The 20,594-nt window shown below is 32.9% G+C and overlaps 1 protein-coding gene across 2 annotated transcripts in view; it reads left to right on the plus strand.

The window, feature by feature from the left end:
• The window catches only part of LOC106478250 (hexosaminidase D-like), a 37,661-nt gene that overhangs the window by 5,833 nt on the left and 11,234 nt on the right, over positions 1–20,594 (plus strand). For both annotated transcript variants that reach the window (XM_013938779.2, XM_013938778.2), the window contains 9 exons: positions 1,302–1,399; positions 2,652–2,706; positions 4,558–4,667; positions 4,926–5,013; positions 7,966–8,044; positions 10,288–10,373; positions 12,085–12,268; positions 14,148–14,222; positions 19,664–19,862. In XM_013938779.2, coding sequence (XP_013794233.1) covers positions 1,362–1,399; positions 2,652–2,706; positions 4,558–4,667; positions 4,926–5,013; positions 7,966–8,044; positions 10,288–10,373; positions 12,085–12,268; positions 14,148–14,222; positions 19,664–19,862 — 914 coding nt within the window. In that variant the 5' untranslated portion in view covers positions 1,302–1,361. The remainder of the gene's footprint in view (positions 1–1,301; positions 1,400–2,651; positions 2,707–4,557; positions 4,668–4,925; positions 5,014–7,965; positions 8,045–10,287; positions 10,374–12,084; positions 12,269–14,147; positions 14,223–19,663; positions 19,863–20,594) is intronic.

A 20,594-nucleotide genomic window follows, 5' to 3' on the forward strand; every position in this document is an offset into this window, starting at 1 on the left:
TTATGACATCTACAACATAGTGGCTGATATGCTGTTACACAATTTTTAACTCTGATTCAATGGAAAGTATTTTTGATCTGTTGCTTTAATTTGTCAATGGTTTTGAAATTATTTTTAGACATCCTCCAGTATTATCTTAAATAGAAATAAAACTATTAGAACTGATATACAGAAGTTGCATAATTTAAAGGATGGGTACAATTTTTTTGAGCCATCCTACCTATAATGTATTACAGAACCTGTAACAAGCTTAAGATACAATTAACTCTTTTTAAACCCATAATATTTTGCACATTCTGCCATTGATCTGAAATCTGTTTCAAAACAAACAACAATGCTTCATGGTACTTATGGTATATTTATAAATGGTGGATAATAACATGGTTTGGATTAGTTTTCTGCCAAAGAGACAAATGTTATTGGATGCTGTTACCATCTGATGGTTAAATCCGGATTTTTGGCCACACGCTGATAGTGTTTGCTGTGGTTTAAGGAGTTATTACCATACTAAAAGTATCGCCTTACAAATTTTCAGAGAACTACTAAAACGTATAAATTTTATTCATGAAAATAAACATTACTTTGTGATACTGAGTTAAATTAGAAAATGCATAACAGTGACTTATGAGATTAGTTTTTGGTACAGTTTAACATAAGTTAGTATGCTTAGTTTTGGGGATCAAATTTATGAATCTGTATATGTACACAGCTATGCTAAGGTGATCAGGCACGTAGTGAGGGCACAGAACTACATCTAGACAATCAAGCACACAGATACTTTATTTGTGTCTTCACAGTACAAAAGGCCAATAAACTTAACAGCATGTGCCACTTCATTTGTTAGAGATAGAGAATAATATTATCATGGGTTTAAAATTAGTCATTATTATGTATACAGCAACATTTCATTGCAAAGTCAGCCAATAATGTAGTATTTAGAACTGGCAAAATGCTGATTCAACACTTGTTTTTGTAAGTTCTGATACTGATTGATTAATATAAACTAACTTGAGAAACTATAATGGCAATATTTTGATTACTTGTATAGTTTTAATAATCAGAAACACTAAATTTGATTAGTTGATTATTTTTGTGACGTTAACAGATTTAATTATAATTTTGATTAATCATAGGTAATCTTAATCTCTCAATTCTAGTTGTGACTGAGCTAGCTAGTGTAAGGAAATAGATTTTCAAGTCTTCAGCTGGTTCATGGTTTTTTGCATATACGTATTATTGTGTATCCTGTACATATATTTGTGAATGTTAAAACATTCTTTTATGTGTTTTTTTTTTTGTAGTCACTCTTTGCTATCTAATTCTGTTTATCATAACAGAAGAGCAGGCTATAAAACTTGGAAATGGATATTGTTGCTAAAAGTTCCAGTGATCTTGCAAGGTAAGATGTTGATGGGTAGATGAAACTGGCTATTAGGTATTTTTAAAATAATAAGTTTAACAAAAATTATATTGTGTTTGTAAATATTTCTGTTAGAAATTTGCCAGATATGTGTAAGGCTCATCAGTGGAAAAAATAATATAGATGTAAACTATTTTAAAAGAATGAATTTTTCTCATTCACTTTGTCAGGTTTAGTCATCTGTAACATGAGTTGACCAAATATCTCATCCATTTCAAAAATTTAAAAGCACAAATGTAAAGATCATGTCAGGTGTTTAATTTTTGTAACATCTTGAGAAGCATATGGCTGAGAGATGATGAATGAAATTTGGGTTGTTACTGTTTTGGATTATATTGATTAAGAGAGTCTTTAATAACATTGCTTCATTAAAAATAAAGAAAAATAATATTGGGGAGTTCAAAGCAAAAGTTAAATAAGTTATTTTGGTTGCCTTAGAAATATATTGTAATTAAGCTCTTTTTAAGTGATAAATAACTAATATTCAATTTAATAAGTTTAGAACTTTGAAGATACTTTTTTCAGCTTATTGCTGTTTCTTGTAACTTATAATTTTCATTGTTGATTATAGTATTCATGTAAATGGCATTACTCATTTAGTATGATAAAAACTATTAAGAACAAAATTCAAAAATATTATTTTATAGTATAAATCCTAATGAAAGTATAAGATGATTATTTAAAGTTTTAGTGGATGCTGGAGATTTTTCTTTAATGAGCAGTTTTATTTTAATTGAAAGTACTCTAGGTTGGGGTAGCCATTGTAATTTAAACATGCAGAAAGTTTACTTTTATCATGGAATATAATGTACATATTTGGAGCAAAAGGTGTGCCCTAAAGGGATTGTGAATAACTGTAACAAAAAGTACTTACTTTCTGTTTATTAAAGTAAATGTTAGAATTACTGACCTTAAACTTTGACTCTAAGTGGTTTAAATTTCATGGCCAGCAATTCAAACACTTACACTGTAGTAAACCAAAACAAGTAATTGATTTTGGTTTATTTTTATTCACAATTCCTATGGGGCATGACTTTTGCATCACCCTGCAAAGCTATAAAACTAAAACTTTTATCTGCTCGCTTTTGAATATCAAAATCAGAATTTTTTACATAGTGCTCTAATGATATCATTATATTTTTTTACTACTTTAAAAAAATGTTAGTATCTCTCACAAAAATGTCTTTTAACATTTGTATTTGATATTAAGTCTTTGTGTGTTTACTTATAGCTTAGTACATCTAGATTTGAAAGGTGCTCCTCCTAAGGTCGACTATTATGAACGGGTAAGTGACTTTCAGTAACATTTTTTTCAATTTACGCAGTTTGTTGAAAATCACTAAAGGGTATTACTCTATATATTTGTAGATTGTGTTGTGTTTACTGGCATTTTTCTCTTGGCCCAGCTGAGGAATAATTTAGACAACTGTCTCCATGATGTAAATGTGTGATATGCAGATATATCTTATTTTCTCATGGTTTTTATATAGTATAGAAATGTATAAATGTAAATTTCTGTGATTGAACATTCTAGCTCAGAACGAGGTAAATCTAGTTTTAAGTCGTATGCTTATTTAGCTCAGAGTCATGCTCTTTATAGTGTGGATTGATCAAGGATGCTGTCTGCTGTTTAATGGGATAGTTGTATTGCATCCAAGATTATCATGAGTGTGAGATTATTCTGAGACTGGCACATGGAGCAATAGTATTTTCAGATTTCTATAGTTGACTGTTACTGATCAGCTATAGAGAATGTGTGGACTATGAAAGCAGTCTTGGCACTTTAAAGGAGTACTGTTCCAGCTTTCAAAGAGCCAAGACTAACTTGTGAAATTCTGTGTTTTTTGTTTTTTTTGTATAGTAATTTGTAAATTACTGCTGACCACATATTTCTTTGTTGAATCTGTTTTTATTCAGCATTTCAAATCCAGTTTTATTTTCCTGCTAAGATGCTAGGTTGAGTATATTAAATTACAATTATTCTGAATATACAGATCAGCAAGTTAAATAGCAACCATAGTCAGTATAAAGCTGCAATGGAATGGCATGTATCAGAACTACAATTTGACATAGTTTGGCATTTAATAGGTCGTATGATGCCACTAAACATTGTAAAGGGTATGTAATAGCCCTTTTCAACACAGAATATTCATACATTAAGATCACAAAGGTGTTTTAAATTGGGGATTTATAATTTCCTTTATTTAATGGCATTGGAAAACAAGGGAATGTGGATCAATTTGGGAAACCAGGACTATCCAGAAAGAGACCTGTAACAATTCTTACTCCATTCCTGGTAGACAAAATATTTTACGTGCCCCAGGCAACATTAAGGAACATAATCCAGAAAGATCTCCTTTTTGGACATGAGGGCACAGGGTGTGGATAAAACATAGTAAGTCTTTCATTTATACCTCCCAATAAACCATCATGTACTTTAAGCAATTAGAGAATGAAATGAGTATTAATGCTATTCCATACAAACACACAGTGATTAAGACTTCAGACACCCTACCTTTGGTTTTCTTTGTAATTGTACTGTTGAAAAAGATAATGAGAATCCGCTATTCTCACACACTAGGTGGGTTATGGAAACCATGCAGGGGTTGGTGTACTTTAGACATTATAGTCATTTACAATAGAAATTAATTTGCAGAGAAATTGTCAAAATGCACAATCATCAGACAGAGCATGAACAGATGTGGCAACATGGACTGTAATGATGTGGTGAGGCTACAGAATTGTTTTAATATAGCATACTTAACCCTTTGTACTTTAATTTTTCTAACAAATTCAGTGGTTCCTTTTTATCTAGTTACAGTTAGTCTATTTATTCATCCTATATCTATTGCCACTAAAATCAGTCACAACCATTTTTATATTATCATAAATTGTCCATTCTTATTAAAGTGTGTTTGTTTTTATTTGTGCTTTCCACCAAGTTTTGTCTCTTTATTATTTAAACTCAACAAATTGCTGGACTTATGCTTTTGTATAGTTTCATGAATCTCTTAGTTTTTGTTAAGATATGTGTGTTTCCTCTACTGGGAGTCTTGGAATAACATAAATTTGTAAATTTTATTTGAATAAAATATGTGGCTAAGAAAGTAAATTTTTTTTTGCTTGTTATTATGTAGCTGTTTCCACTTCTTCGTGTTTTGGGAGCAACAGGTCTTTTGATCGAGTATGAAGATATGTTTCCATACCACGGAGACCTTGAAGTTTTAGCCAAACCAGAAGCCTACAGGTAAACTAGGTGTTAGTTATGTTATGAAATTTTATAAACCTTCTGTTTCAGTTATTCAGACAAGAAGAAATGCTGAAAGAGATAAAATCAATGAGGTCTTAAAATTCAAATTAATACATGTATTAATTGTAAAATGCTTAAGTTATTAAACATTTACTTTTGCTTGTCAGTGCTAATATAGTCATATTTATTTTTAATGTATCACTTGAATAATAAAATATTATTTGTATGCCATTTGTTATTTTTATTTTCTTTCAGTAAAGATGAGATTAAAAGAATTCTGACATTAGCAAAAGAACAAGATTTGATGGTCATTCCTTTGATACAAACATCTGGTCACCTGGAGGTAATAACAAGTATACGTCTAAAATATTGTACAATTAACAAAAGCTGTGTTAGTAGAAAATATGTTTAATGCATTTTTTACAGTTTGAAATGATAACATTTTCAAAAATAATGGATGTTTCTTAGGTTAACCAGAACTGTAATTTCTGTCATTTGCATTTGTTCTGTAGGCCCTTTGGGAGCAAGAAAGTTTGATATATATCTCTAAGCATCCCAGCCTTGTTGGTTCAACTGAACTTATAATTAGGTGATGTTTTTTGAACAGAAACCAACATTAAGTTAAAAAACTTAGATACTGTGCCTTAGTAATTCAAATTATAAAGCAACAACAGTATTTATGTATCTAGAACATATTTGAAAGATACTGGAATTGCACCTTCATGAAGGTTCCCTTTTTTGTAACAAAAATCACAGGAAAGTAGACTAAGCTTAGTAATAAAACTCTCTAGATGTGATTCCCTGTTAGCTGGGGGTGACCAGAAGGATTTTTTCTTTAAAATGTGAGAAATTATTTTTTATTTCAGTGGTTTGGTTATGAAAAAATTCTTGAAGTCTTAATTTGCATGCAAATTCTTGTGCAAATTAAGACCTTTACTAAGAAGTTTGTGTTGAGCTTCAGTTAGTGTTTTAGAGGACAGATTGATGACATTGGAAGTGTTCTTGGATTTGTGTCGATCAGATGGAGAAATGACTGTGTTAGTGGAATCAGAAGTAGGATATATTTTAAGAGAGAGCTCAATGTATATGTTTACATTGTTGGAGTTTTTTACCAGCAGCTCACAGATAGCACAAGTATGAATTTGTTTAAAGTTAATATTTTGTTGTAAACATAAATTGTGGCTTTAATGGGGAAAACCTTTGTCCTTATGTGAAAGATCATGATGTATTTTTTTGTTGTTGCTTTTCACATTATTTTCAAAAGTCTTTATTGTTTTGTTAATAAATGCATCAAGTTTTTGTTGTTCAGTGGAACATATTGTGTTCTCAAAATTTGTAGCAGCAATTTACTTTTCCAGGATGTCAGTTGTGGATTTGCAGAAGTCTTGTGTCAGTTTTGTAAGTGAGGTGGAATGAAGAATTTTCTTCCATTGTGAATAAAACAATTTGTCGTTAGCTCCTATTGTAACTGTTGGATTTAAATTAAGGGATTTAGGTATGGTTTGATTCTGTAAATGTTGTCCCAGTATATCAGCATGGTGCATGTACCTCAGTCTTTTTTCATTCAATTTTCTGAGTAGTCTGAAAGTCTTACTAGAGTTTAGATCAGAGTGCACTTGGGCAGTCGTGTTGAAGGAAGTGTTTATTTCAAGATTAACACATGGTTTTGCTTTGTGACATAGAGAAGGTTCAGGGTATGTTAGATTTAGAAGATCGTCAAGTTGTGAAAAGTGGTGATTAAAATCTCCATAATTACTGCATTTAGAAGTGTTGTACATGTAGAAGTGTGACCTACAGTAGTATCAGAGTATGTGAATGGTGCGGGATTCTTGGATTGTGTGTCAGGTTTAGAGCTTAGGGAGAAGTTTCTGGAAACAGAGGTGGAAGCCATAACTTCTGCATAAGTACGTCATTTAGAAGAATAGGCACATCTAGTTCTGGGAGAAGCAATGGTAAAAATGGGATTTGAAAGTGTATTGGGCATGTGGCCTACAGAGGTATGATCTTTGGCTTCAGGAAGCTTTGTGGATTGCATATGGGGAATAAAGTAGGTTGAAGGTTTATGACTAAGAGAGTTTGGTGGATCTAGGTTTGATTGTTCAGTGGTTGTTTGTTATTGATAAAGAATTACTGAATAGTGAAGCAATTCCTTTGAAGGAGAGGTGTAAACCATCGTTTGCTAAGTAATGTGTCCTGTCTTCAAGTTTAAAGCTGGTGTAGTAAAGGAAGGATAGGCATGGGTTATGTTGACAGAGGTCATGTGCGAGAGTGTTAAATTTATCAATTTTCTGGTTTAAAGAGTCAGTAGTACCGGTCTGTTGTCTTAGAGGTAAATCAATTTCTATTGACATTACTGTAGATGATGCTTGAGAAACAAACACAAATGTCAGTACGGTTAGTCAAAATATGTACCAGTAAGGTTTGTAGGTTGTTAAAACAGTCATAAGCCGTCATTTTAGGTCATTAGTTCCAACGTGAATAATTAAGTATTTTACATACTATGGTAGTAAAGTTATAGTGTCTAAAAAGTCAACTAAGGTGGCTCCACTAATTGATTTAATTAAAATATGTTGGTTGTTAATGTAAGAAATGTGTTGATGGAGGTATGTAATAATAGAATCTCCAAAAATGGCAATGTAAGGTGAAAGAAGAGGTAACTTACCTTCAGTAATGGGTTCATGGTCCATGAGTGGAATATAAATCCAGGTTAAATAGTTAGCACACAGGATCACCCACAAAAGTTTTAATATTTTGAAAATAGGATAAACAAATTTAGTTTCATGTTACAATTTGAAGGCATTCTAGAAAGAAAAAAATTAGTAATTTAGATATAATTTGTTTTTTTGTAGGTGGTAATGAGGTCGGTCAACTTGACCAACCTTGTATAGAGTTAGGGTAGAAAAAATAACAGATAAAAAATAAAATTTTACTGGAAACAAACCTTTGAAATGTATGTAAAAGGTTTTGGAGATTACACAAATGTAAAATATGATTTTTTTGTATGTGAAAAGCTTATAATATTTACTGAAAGTGTGCCAAATTTTGTGAAGATATACTTACTATATTAAAAGATAGTAGTATCAAAACTATAAAGACATTAAACGATTACGAAGAGGTCACATTGTCTGTCAAGTTGACTGAGCCTGTGTTGAGAGAGTTAAAAGAATAAAATTATTAGTATATAATCTGATATGCTTATTCCTTGGACTTTATATTGATATAGTAATATCCATCTCTTTCAAACGAGAAGAATGTAGAGAAACAATCTTCTATAAAAACTTTTTTCACTTTTCAGTTTGTTTTGAAGCATCAAAAATTTTGTGAAATGCGTGAAGTAGAGAGGTTTCCCAATGCAATGTGTTTGTCTCATACCAGTAAGTAAATTTTCAAGTTTGTAATCATTTAAGGTTTCATAACAGAAAAACATTAGAATTAGCTTTGTAACTGACATATGCCAGCAGTCAAACTTAGGTGTGTTTTTATTAGAAAGTATTTGTATTAAAATAGATAACATGAATAGTATTTGTTTTTTGATTATTTTAACATCCAGATATTTATTTTTTTAGTGCAGTTTAAATTCTAGATTTAATATTGTTTCAATCTTTTATTTTTTTAATGTCTAAACTAAAATTATTTTCAACCATAAATCTAATCACCATTATTATAGAGGTAACTGGTACAGAGTTTAATTTTTTTTTTTATAATCATATATAAATAAATAAAGACTAAAATTTTGATCAAATGCAAATCTGATTTAGTATATATTGAAATCTTTTTCATTAATGATTTTGAATGTTGTTCTACTTGTGTCCTGTGGGTAAAATAAATAGTAAATATTTATATCTTTATGATATTAAAGCACACAAAAAACAAACTTTTATTCCCAATTGAATTTAATAAATGTTGTACAATGTATACATTACAAGTTGGGATCTACCATTCTGTAAACTTGTACCTAGGTGTAGCCTAGTGGTTAGTGTTTTGGGATGGAGTTTGGAATGTCTAGCTGTAATGTGCCACTGAATATGCTCTGTACTTTCATGTGTGGGAGCATTATAACTGTGACAGTCAGTGCTGCTACTCGGGTAAGAGTAGCCATTGTTTTTCTTTGGCAGTTGCGGATGACTGGATGCCCTCCATGAGGTTAACTGTTCTGTCTGATCCTCTAACTTGGCTACATGGTTCACCTAATGTCTAATTGAGGTTGAAAATATGAAATTCCAAAGTTTGTAATTTCAAAATTGTTGAATGTCGTAATGTTGTTATGGTTAAGCAAGAAGAAATGATTATATCTAGGTATTTGCATTTGTGACTGTATGAAACTACAGAAATTAGTGATCTTTTAACATTCACATACCTTGAAGTTTATAATCCTTAAAAGGAGAATTTATGTTTTTGGAAAAGGTTGTCCTTTTCATTTTTGGGAAACATAAAATAAATTAGTTAGAGAAATTCTGTGTTTATATCATGTTTTATTTTCATAGTTAATAGCTTATATTATTACCAAAGTTTTAATTACTAATTATTATTTTTACTCAGTAGTCATTAATTACTTAAAAGTTTTTACCTTGTGTTTTGGCTGCTAATCTGTAGCTAGAATACGCATCTTTATAGCAAAGAGAAGTAAGGTTGAACCACAGCCCCTGTTGTGAGATAGCAAGTTCAGTTTCTTTTATGATTATGGTTGTGTTTATTGATCATTTATTATTTCCTTCTATCATATAGTTTATCTATGAATTTTTTTACTTGCATCAAAATGCTAACTCACCTTCTAGCTAATCAGTTGTATTTTGAGTTCATATGTCTATGATGAAACTAACACCAACTTCCTTAGCAGTGATGTACAGATACTATAATATAGCAGAAGATTATGTAAGTTTATGATTACAAGATGTACTCTTGTGACCTACTCAATGAATAAATACCCTGCCAGGAGTTTCACTTATAGAAAGAATCATGATATAGTTAGTGAATTATTTCTGTTAATCACTCGATATTGTTATTAATATTGAAAGGTATTTTTGGAATATTGTGTTTGCTGTATTTTTTTGAATCAGGTTTTTTTCTTTTGGTTCTTTTTTTTCCTGATTCCATTATTTGAAATAATATTGATATTTATGATATATTGTTCATTAACATTAGTGTCAAGTCCTGGCCAGGCACGTGTTTATTAACTGTGTTTTGGTAAGTGTTGAATTTATTTCTAAGTGTTGTTACAATTGAATAAATTGCTTTTTTGTTGTTGTTGAACCCTGATTGTATTGGCATATTTATTTTAGACCATTACACTGTCACCACATGCAGTCCTTATCAGGGCTTCCGTGATGATGACAATAGATTAGCAGTCGAAACATAGGGTAAAACTAATTTTTAATTAATTACTATTAATGAATAAGTAACTAATGAATAACAAAAATGTAGGTAATTATATAGGATTCTAAATACATCAAAAATTGATATTCAATTGTAACTATTGTACTGTGAGGTTTTAATATATGTTTACTTGGCACTAGGCATATTTTGTATTGAATAATGTAGAAAATATAATAGTGTTTTAATGCAAAGATGTATCTTGTAAATAATGCATCAGGATCATAAAACTTTTGTATTTTATTAGATGCATCAAATCTTATTCTACAAATACTAAATCAAGTTCTTGAACTTCATCCTGATGTACAGTGGCTCCATCTGGGAGCAGATGAGGTGAGATAAAACTGCCAATTCTGAATGTTTTACACACACATTACTGGGTATCATCATTATCTGCATATATTTAGTTATTGTTTTAGAAACAAGTATTAATTTTTTTTTTCTTTTTAAATAAGGATGATGTAGAGATGGCAATGCCAAAAAGAACAGAAACTAGATAGGGATGAATACACAAACCCGTACAAAAATCCCTACATAAGTTGCCAAATCTTTTCAAGAATAACTTTTGCCTACAACTAAGTGCTGAATTCCTTTCATTTGCATGAATTCAGGTTTTAGTAAAAGCATTTATACTGAATAATGCTATAAAGTCTTGAAGTGGCTAATTCCCATAAGCTTGTGATATTGACTTTGTGGCTACTTAGGTAGGGATTTTTGTGCAGTTTTGTATATTCCTCTGTATTGTGTTTCTGTATTTTTTGGCATTGTCATCCCTACATCATCCATATTTTAAAAAAAAAAAAATTATTACTTGTTTCCCCTCATTTTGTTTAAACAATACCAATGAATATTTTATAATGAATGGCAGTCGTTATGAAGGCAGCAGTTTTAGCCTGGTGTGGTAAGTTGTTTTGATGGACATCAGTTGTTGAAGTTAGTGAAACGCTATACTGCTTCTGCACTTCCCAAGTTAAAATGTAACATTTTAGTTGTAATGCATCTCAACAACTTCAAGCTTTGGTGAGCTAGCCCTTCTGATGCCAGAATCAGAATTATCAGCAGAACATTTGGATGTTATGCTACTTGCCTGTTCTCTATCTTAGCTAAACTGAATGTCTTAGTTCCTTTAGAAAACCTCAAAAACCTAAGTTAGATGTTTATAAAAATCTTTTAGATTGTTATAAGAGACTATGATGAGCAATACATAATATGTAATATTTTTTTTCCTGGCCCATCCCTACATACTAAGTACTACTGTGCTTAGTGATACATACCTAGTATTCTTTAAAATGATACTTGTAATATATATATAAATTGCAGCATGTCTTGGGTGTCAGTGTATTCCTTTGTATTGTGATGATAGTGGTAGGAAGTCTTGGGTGCTAGTGTGTTTGTGTGTGATAGTGGTAGGTAGGTTTTGGGTGCTAGTGTGTTTGTGTGTGATGTCATGGGAAGTTTTGGGTGCTAGTGTGTTTGTGTGTGGTGTGGTGATAGTGGTAAGTAGTCTCAAGTGATGGTGTGTTCAACACTCTGTGAAGATAATGATAATGGTAAAGTATGGTGTGCCAGTGTATTTAGTTTTTATTCATAACTTATGAAAAAGTCATATGATGTACATGTATTGATAATGTATATTTCATTTCAGGTGTATAGCTTTCCTTAGTAGCATACTTTAGCAAGTCATAAATCTATGAGTTCAAAAAGATATTCTGATGGTTTCTTCATAATTCTGTTAAAATATTGTTTTACAATACCACATAAATAAGTTTTAATGTTAAAGGCTCTTGTTTAATAATTTCTGCTATGTAGATGTTTGAAAGTATTTCTTGAAGTCAATTTCTTCTGATTTATATGTTGTTGTTTGTTTTTACAATTCAATCAAAGTTCAACTTTTAAGAAAGGCAGGCAGCAGAAATGTGAAATAGAATATTCATATTGATACAAAAAGGAGTAAAAGTCTTAAATTTAAGCTGTTGTAAAGAAGCCTTAATAAAATATTGATATAAATGGTAACAGGTGTTTTAAACAAGTGCTTCTTCATTAGGTTTGGCACCTTGCTGAATGTCTCAGGTGTGAGGAAAAGATGAAAGAGATGGCATGGACAAAAGGTTACCTCTTTTTAAACCACATGGTCACTGTTGTACAAAATCTTCAAAAACACCACCCTAATATTAGATTAATAATGTGGGATGACATGATGCGCCATTTAGAAGAAAAAGTTATTCGAGGTACTTCTTGTTCTGTTATTTAATATTAATTTAAAATTCTTAGTTAGTATAGGAGTTTATATAATGTTTTAATTGTTGTTTAGTTTACTGTAATTAGCTGTGTAAAGTGTAGAATCTTTGAAACTAGCTTAACTTATTGGGATTTTTGCAAGCTTTAAGAAATTAAATTGTATTGTGTGTGAAAACATATTTTAAGTCTGCAATGAACCAATTTAGAAACTCTGAGTTTTGATAACACCCATAGAGTAATGAGAAATTAGTATACTTTTCGAGTTACAAATACATCTAGCTGTATTCACGCTTGTTTTATATTCTTCAATCATAAGCATTTTAAACTTGAAAAGAAACAAAGTCACAAACTTTTATTGTGGTTTACTAATAAGATGTTGTAAATTTTCTAATTAACATACACTTTAATAATGCATAGAAAAACTCTGAAATGTTTGTAACTTTTCCAGTGACAAATCCCATTAGTTAAGATCAACTTACATGTAAATATAAGAATTTCTAAATGTATTATCTTCAAATCTTATGTGCATTTTTTGCCCCCTGTTGATGAGGTGAACATCTTTCAGGAGCTCTTGTTTGTGTTGTTCCTAAACATGTGTAACATAACCTAGAGTAACAACTGTTTAAACAGTTTTGATTACTGTTTATATACTAAAAAAAACATTCATAACATTGTTTCTCATAAACAGAGATTTAATGAATGTTTTCCATCATTGTCTTGATCTTAATTATTGATTAGGTATATTGTGCTACATTTTGCAAAAAAACAACAAGTGTCTGCATGTATAAATTGATATGAAAAAAAATGCAGTAATAAAATGAACAGATCGCATATTGTTTTTTTTTGTTATATAAGTACTGTTTGTGTGTTTTGACCATGCTCTTTATAAATTATCATAAAGATGGCAAGTTTAGCATCTTTTTTGGAGGAAATAAATTATGTGAAAGTAAACAGAGATGTGTATGAACAACTAATTTTTTTTTCAACTAAAGACAGTACTTTTATAGAATTTTCCATAAAATACAAAAATAAGTGGATATTTTGTATTTCTTTCTAATGAGGTATATTATTGACATACTTGCTGCCAGATGGTAGTATAGAAAAACCATTTTCTGACCTGCTTTTGATATTCATGGCCTCATTCACAATTGGAATGGACAGCATACTTCTAATGACATGACAAAATGTGTTACTTTATTATAAATGCTTATATATGTATATGTGTGTACCTCTGAAAGGTGGGTGTTAATTGTTTTTTATAGTATATATATAACTCCAATAATAATATTTTTCTTAGTAACTAATCACTTTAAAATTAACAAACACATAGAGAGGTTTATAGATCATATTTGGAAAGTAATGTCTCTATAAGTGGAAATATACAGGAAAATATCGAGAAGTATGACTAGAGAACATTTCAATATTTATGTTACGGACTGCTGAAATACGTAAAAGTACTCTTTTTATATTTTTTCCTTCAAACAAATCTTATAATTATATCATAGTTGATGGAAAACATTTATTTTGATAATCTACCATCATGCATGTACATGTGTTATTGAAATGAGATGTGATATCAAACATGGCTAAACTTGAGGGACTGATTGTTTTTCTGTGTTGTTCTTGTGCAGCAGTAGTTCCAAGATACCCCATTGCAGACATAGTAAAATTTTCTGAAACCTTGCATTGTAAAAGCTGTAATAATTGAGATAATTTGCTCACTGAATGCTAAATGAAATGTACAAAAGTTGGGATTTTTGTTTAATAACTTTAAAATAAAGTCAGGAAATTTCAGTTTTTTTTTCCTAAAATTAGTTTCGTAGTGTTAGATATCAACTTATTGTTATTTTCTCTTCCAACTGTCCACAGAGTCAGAAATTGCAAAATTTGTAGAACCCATGGTGTGGCACTATCTTCCACCAGATGAGTTTCGTCTTGGCAAATGTTTGTATTTCTGTTTTCATATGAAGATTTTGATGTAATTGTCAATATAGCATTATCATGCCAATAAATGTTTTATTACCTTTATTTTCAGTATCTATATTTTCTAGATTTAATCATCATATTCATAGTGCTATTCTTCATGATAATATGATAACAGTTAGTGTTGCTTTTATCAATTTTGCTAGACTGAAAATTTCTATCTAAACAGTACATAGATGTTTCCAATATGATAATACATTCTCTCACATAACAGCTATGCTCAATCTTCTACTGCCCTCTAATGCATTAAAAAGAAATTGTTCTTGCTTGATGCACTAGCCTTTATACCCCATAAGTTCAAGATGCTTATTTAACTTGCGACAACCCTCCACCAATAGGAGCATGACACACCCTCCTAGAGCAGCTGATTCCCTCTGTATTATTTTATGTGTACTTCACTTTCTCGATTGCACACTACGAGTTGGATGTGTTTCTCACTTGCTTTCGGTTTTTAACACACTGTGTTATTCGTATTTTGCAATAGCCAAACTAATTTTAAGTTTGCTATGATAATTCTTACATTTTCAAGTGTCTGGATCTGTCATTTTTCACTATTTTTGTGAATTATGAATATGCGATTTACCGTGAATACCACTATGGCTATGATGTTTCTGGAGACTCTCACAAGCTGGTTACCCAGGCCTTGGGATTGACTTTGTTTGACAAGAAGGTTCAAGCCTTGGCTTGTTGGGAGTTAGCTTCCTACATGGGACCTGGGCCTTCTTTTTCCTCACGTGAGTTGGCACCACTTCCAGGTGATGAGCATATTCAGGGTGAGAATAATTCAGACAGTATATTTCCTGCTCCTTCATTTGCTGTACCTCCAATTCAGGCTTCCGTCAAAACGTTTTGTCCTTCTACTCCTTTCCCCCAATTCATTGCACAGATTTGTCACATTTTGAATGTTTCTCCTGTTTCCTATGATGCCTCTCCTTCTTTTATGTGTGAGCTCCCTAATTTGGACTATTTGTTGTTTCCTCCTTCACCGGACAATAAGGTTCATGCTCAGCAGTTTTCTTTCAGTTAAGTTCAGGAGTTCATATGCCTTGACCCCCCCTCCTCATGTTTCAGACCAACTCGCTTTGTTATTTCATCTTTTCGAGCCCTTATTTGGATTCACAAAGGTTAAATCCGCTTTTACCCCTCTGGGGTTTGACTCCTGAGGCTTCTGTTTTGTTTTTGAGGATTCATTGTACCCTTACTAATATTTTCCATTACCTCTCCTCTATGCACCTTTTGTCATATGTCTTTTGTTATTCTTCCGGCAAATGTTTGGGGAAGCTCAGATCACTTTTGTGGTTGACATTGGCCAGACTATCTTCATTGGCCCTTTTCCTACATACCTGGCTGCATTGTTGTTGGGAATTGTGGGAAGAGACATGCTGCTTGTGGGGGGTGCACCTCCCTCATCTTCCCTCAGAGACTTACAAATGTCTCCATTTGTGCATGACACAGTATTGGAATCCTTTGTTGATGTGGCCAGGTTGCATAATTCCTTTGTGGGTTGGAATGCATATTTCTATTCTCAGGAATTTCTAGGACTTGGTCATTGGTCAAATCTGGGCTTCATATCAACGTGTTGGAGCTCTTGGTTGTTTGTCAGGCTGTCTCATTTCCTCCATCTTTTGAGGGGGAAGTTAGTTACGGTGCATTCTGACAACTCCATCACCAAACAAGGGGGTACCAAATCCAGGTCCCTTTGTTATTGGACTCTGGAGCTCATATTTGGATACAGCTCTTGGCTTGCCTTATTCCTGGTGCTTTGAACTTTGTTGTGGATTACTTATTGTGTCCACACAAGGCCCATCCCAAGGAGTGATCCCTAGATCTTTAGGGTTTTCGGTGTCTATGCTCTCATCTGGGTACCCCGCACATAGATGCTTTTGCCACTCATCTGAACAACAAATTGCTGTCTTTCTGATCTGCAGTTCCCCATCCTGCAGCTTTAGGTGTGGATACCTTCAGTAAGGATTGGAGGGGCCTTCACATTTATGCCTTCCCTCCTATACATCTCCTCCCCAAAGTTATCTGCATCATCCACACAACTCTGTGTTGCATCCTCTTGTTGTGTCTGTTTTGGCTGGCTCAGCCGTGGTTCCCTCTCCTAGGGCCTCTCCAGATGTTTTCTTCTCTGCCTCTATCTCTGTTTCGATCTCTCTTTCTTCAATCTCATTTGGACATCTTCCATCTCACCAATCCCACCTTCCAGTTTCATGTGTGGCTTTTATTACGCCTCTTACAAGAAGGCAGGGTCTGACACCATGTGTTGCTTCTTTCCTTTCCTTCTCAGTCAAACCTTGAACTGTGTCAGTTTATCAGCAACATTGGTCTACTTTTCATTGTTGGTCTTTCAGAAATGGACTCTGCCCCTCCTGTCATGCTGTTTCTCACCTTTTCCAAGTTCTTCACCTAGCCGTTCGATCAGGGTCTTTCATTTTTGACAGTTTCTGATTACAGAGCAGCCTTGTCAAACACATTTCATTTTACTAGATTCTACTGGGTCTTCTCTTCTCCTGTCCTTTCCCTACTGTTCCTGTCCTTTCAGATTAATCATCCTTGCTGTGCGTTACTTCTGCTAGAATGGGATCTCCATGTCATCCTTTTTGCCTTTTATCACCCGCCCTTTGAATATTTGGGCTCATGTTTCCTGTATCATCTTTCCCACAAAACATACTTCCTTCTCCTCCTGGCTTACGGTTGTTATAGGTCTGACCTTGTTGCATTAAACTTCTCTGCCAAGACATCATTTACTGAGCATGTCACGAGGTTTTAATGACTTACATTAAAAATTTTATTAAGCTATTAATAAGCTTTATTAAGCATAAGAAAAATAAGTTTAAGAATTTATTTCAAAGTAGCAATAATTTATACATATATTATGTATAATAATTGAAATGGGTTGGGTTCATCAGACTTATGGGTTGGGTTCATCAGCTTATTCAGTTGACTTACTCTTCTCTCTCCTTGGAAGGGTGTTGTTTTTATTGTGTCTCCTCTCATCAGATTTGCCATATCTCTGTCTCTAGCTGCTTGTTTTAGTCGTTTTCTGGTGGAGATTTTCCAGGCAGAAATGTGGACTACTACCCATACTTTTGTCTCCCATTACCCACACCAATTATACATACAACAGTTCAACTTTAACTTGGATAAGTATCTTTTCCTATTTTGTTTTATTCCAGGGGCCTCCTTTTTCATTGATAACTACTTGGATCCTGCTCAGTGGCATTTTGCCTGGTCTGGTATGCATCAGATACCTCTATGGTTATAATGCACACTATTGAAATGGGGTGTTCCACAAGATAACTATTGGCTTACCTAGTGGTATATTATTTCTCCGAATGTAATATTCTGTTAAGTACTTGGTGGACCGTCACTTATGAGTAAAGCAGAAGGGGATTGCTGCCCATCCCTGCCGTTCTTTCAGTTTAATAAATGAGGATTGTCTGCTTTTCAAAATAGGTTTTGTGGTCATCCATTGCACTTTCTCAGCTGTGACGTTTCACTGGACTCCCCACTGCCTTTTACTCCTCCCTTAATTGAGTGGAGTTTGGGAGTTCTTGCCACTTCCCAATTCATAGCTGCTGGGGCAATGGACCATGGATGCTTCCTTGTGAGTGTCGACCACATGTTATAACACTATGTATCACTACACTCAGTTGAGAAGAGGGCAAAGCTGGGACCCCCCTCCTCCCTCCTGGAGTTTTTTTTCCCAGAGGTGCTGATGTAGGTGGAAGCTGGACCAGCCAATGCTGAATCCTCTTTGTAGTACTGGGTTCAGATAGATAGTGCCCTGTTCTGGTTGAGGCTAGTAGATGTACCCACTTCAGTAATTCTGGTTGCAGTTTGTTTTTATTTACTTGCTTCCATGGCTGAGCTCAGGGGACTTTGTCCGCTTCATAATAGTGGTTGTGGAACGTATGATGCCCTTTTCTTATGGTTGAGCAGAAACTCCACATTGTCCTTGTAATGCTGGGTGCAAGGGTTTTCTTCCTTGCTTTTATAATTAAGTTGAGGTCGTTCTTTTCCTGCTTATAATACCGGGTTCAGGTTGACTCCCTGTTTTTATGGTAGGGTTGAGGCTTAGATACAGCTCATTAATTCTGGGTTCAGTTTGTTGTTCTTTCTTTCTCCTACGGTTGATTTGGAAGTTTGCCTGGAGGTTACCCTTGGGTTACTTCCTAATCATAATTCCAGTTGCTTGGAGTATAGCACTATGGTTGGGGTATATATTATTCATGGTCTGCTTGTCCTGGCTACAATACTACTATTGTTATTCTGGGCAGTGCTCCACCTCATAATACCGAGGATGGGACGTGGAACTTCTGCTGTATGGTTGGGGTCAGATATATGCTGTTCTTTTGTTTTCTGAGGACTTTACTTTTTAATAGTTCTGGCCTTGATGCTTCCCATTTCATGACACTCCTCTTTTTCGAGGGCAAAGAGCATACCTGTTCCAGATGTAGTGTGGTTTCCCCACAGATGTGCTTCCCCTCTATTACGAAGCACCCATGTTTGATTCTCTATATTACACTGGTCCCTCCACCTATTCAATGTGGGATTATAGCTGTTATGTGGAAGTGTGTATCATATTGGAATTTATCATTTTCTTACACTGAAAATATATATGTGATAGATCCATACCTTTGTTCACTTACTTCCCACCCTTCCTGTGTTATTTTTTCTTGTGTGCCTAATCTGGAAAGTGAGGTACATGTCATGCTCCTATTGGTGGAGGGTTTTTGCGTGCTAAATGAGCAATTTGAACGTATGGATTATAAAGTCTTTTGTGTCAAGTGATATAAATTTCTTTCCGATGGTTTAGAGGACAGTAGGAGATTGAAAAAATTGTTATGTGATGGGAAGTATCTTTCATAAATCTATTTTCAGTGTAAGAAAATGATAGTTTTTTCATGTTTTTGTTATACTTTTGAGTACTTATTTGATTCCAATTTTGATTTACGTATGTATAGAATTCTTCTACATAAGTTTGTTATACAACATAATTTTCAATAATCCTTATCATCTCACTTTTCAAATATTACTATATGGTGGTATTTGCCAGTATTTTCAGTATGAATGATGAAAATTACTAGATTTTTTTCCAGGCTATTTCAAAGAAGGTAAAGAATTTAGAGGCACTGATTTAAAAAATATTAATTTCATTGTAAATATGTAGTGAAGTTTCTTTGCAATGAAAAAAGTTAAGACAATATTTACAGAACAAACAAATGATGCTTGAAATTTTAATGTACAATTTATAAATGAACATGTAAAGAAAACTGAAAATGTACTTTAACTAAAAACAAAAATACTTTATCGCAATGATTTGTTTTTTTAAGGCAACCAAAATTTGGCAACATTTACACACAAAATTGAAATAAATACTTTTTACATGACTACAGCTTTCTGGGAGAAGTATGCCTCCATCTTTCCAAATATATGGATTGCTAGTGCTTTTAAAGGTGCAACAGACATGACACAGTTGTTAACACCACCTAGCTACCATCTATTAAACCATCAAGCATGGCTGCAGCTGCTGGCAACAGAACTTTTTACAGCTTTCAAGTGTATTCGAGGTATTGCTCTGACTGGCTGGCAAAGGTTAGTATTTAGAAACTCTTAAGATAAAGTTTTATTTACAGATAAGACAGGTAATCACATTTTTACATATATATTTTTTATTTTATTTTTTAAAAACACTATGTTTCACTAGGTTTACCTAGCATTATCAGGTAAATGTATTTAAAAAACAGCACAAAACTGGTACACATAGTATCAGCAACAATGCTTCATTACTTAGCAATAAAAGAAGAGCAAATTCAAACACAATTGTTAAATAGGGAAAAATTAAAACAAATATAATTTTACACTTGAATACTGGTTAATGCTAGTTTTTTGTTTTAACAAAGAAAGCTTATTTAATTTTTTCTCTGTTTATATCATTTTCTCTATCAATGGTTTTAACATATGAAAAGATAAAAATTGATTATTTTGAGCCATATGCTCAAACACAAAGAAAGGGAGCTTTTGAATGTTCTTTTAATCTTGTAGACACTTGTTCACAGGTTTATCCAATGTAAGGTTACCATCTTTAAAATTGTGTTTGACTTGCCTTTATTGCATTGTTAGTGAAGTATTGCTGTTGATAATGCAACACCAGTTTTCTCCCACTTTTCAGTTGTATCCACCTGATCATGCTAGATAAACCTAGCAAAACATAACGTTCTTTAAAACATACTTATTTTATCCATGAATATAACTTTAATTTTCTCCACTTTTCAGTTGTATCCACCTGATCATGCTAGATAAACCTAGCAAAACATAACGTTCTTT

The sequence above is a fragment of the Limulus polyphemus genome, unplaced genomic scaffold (assembly GCF_000517525.1).
Source record: "Limulus polyphemus unplaced genomic scaffold, Limulus_polyphemus-2.1.2 Scaffold193, whole genome shotgun sequence".
NCBI classification, from domain to species: Eukaryota; Metazoa; Arthropoda; class Merostomata; order Xiphosura; family Limulidae; genus Limulus; species Limulus polyphemus.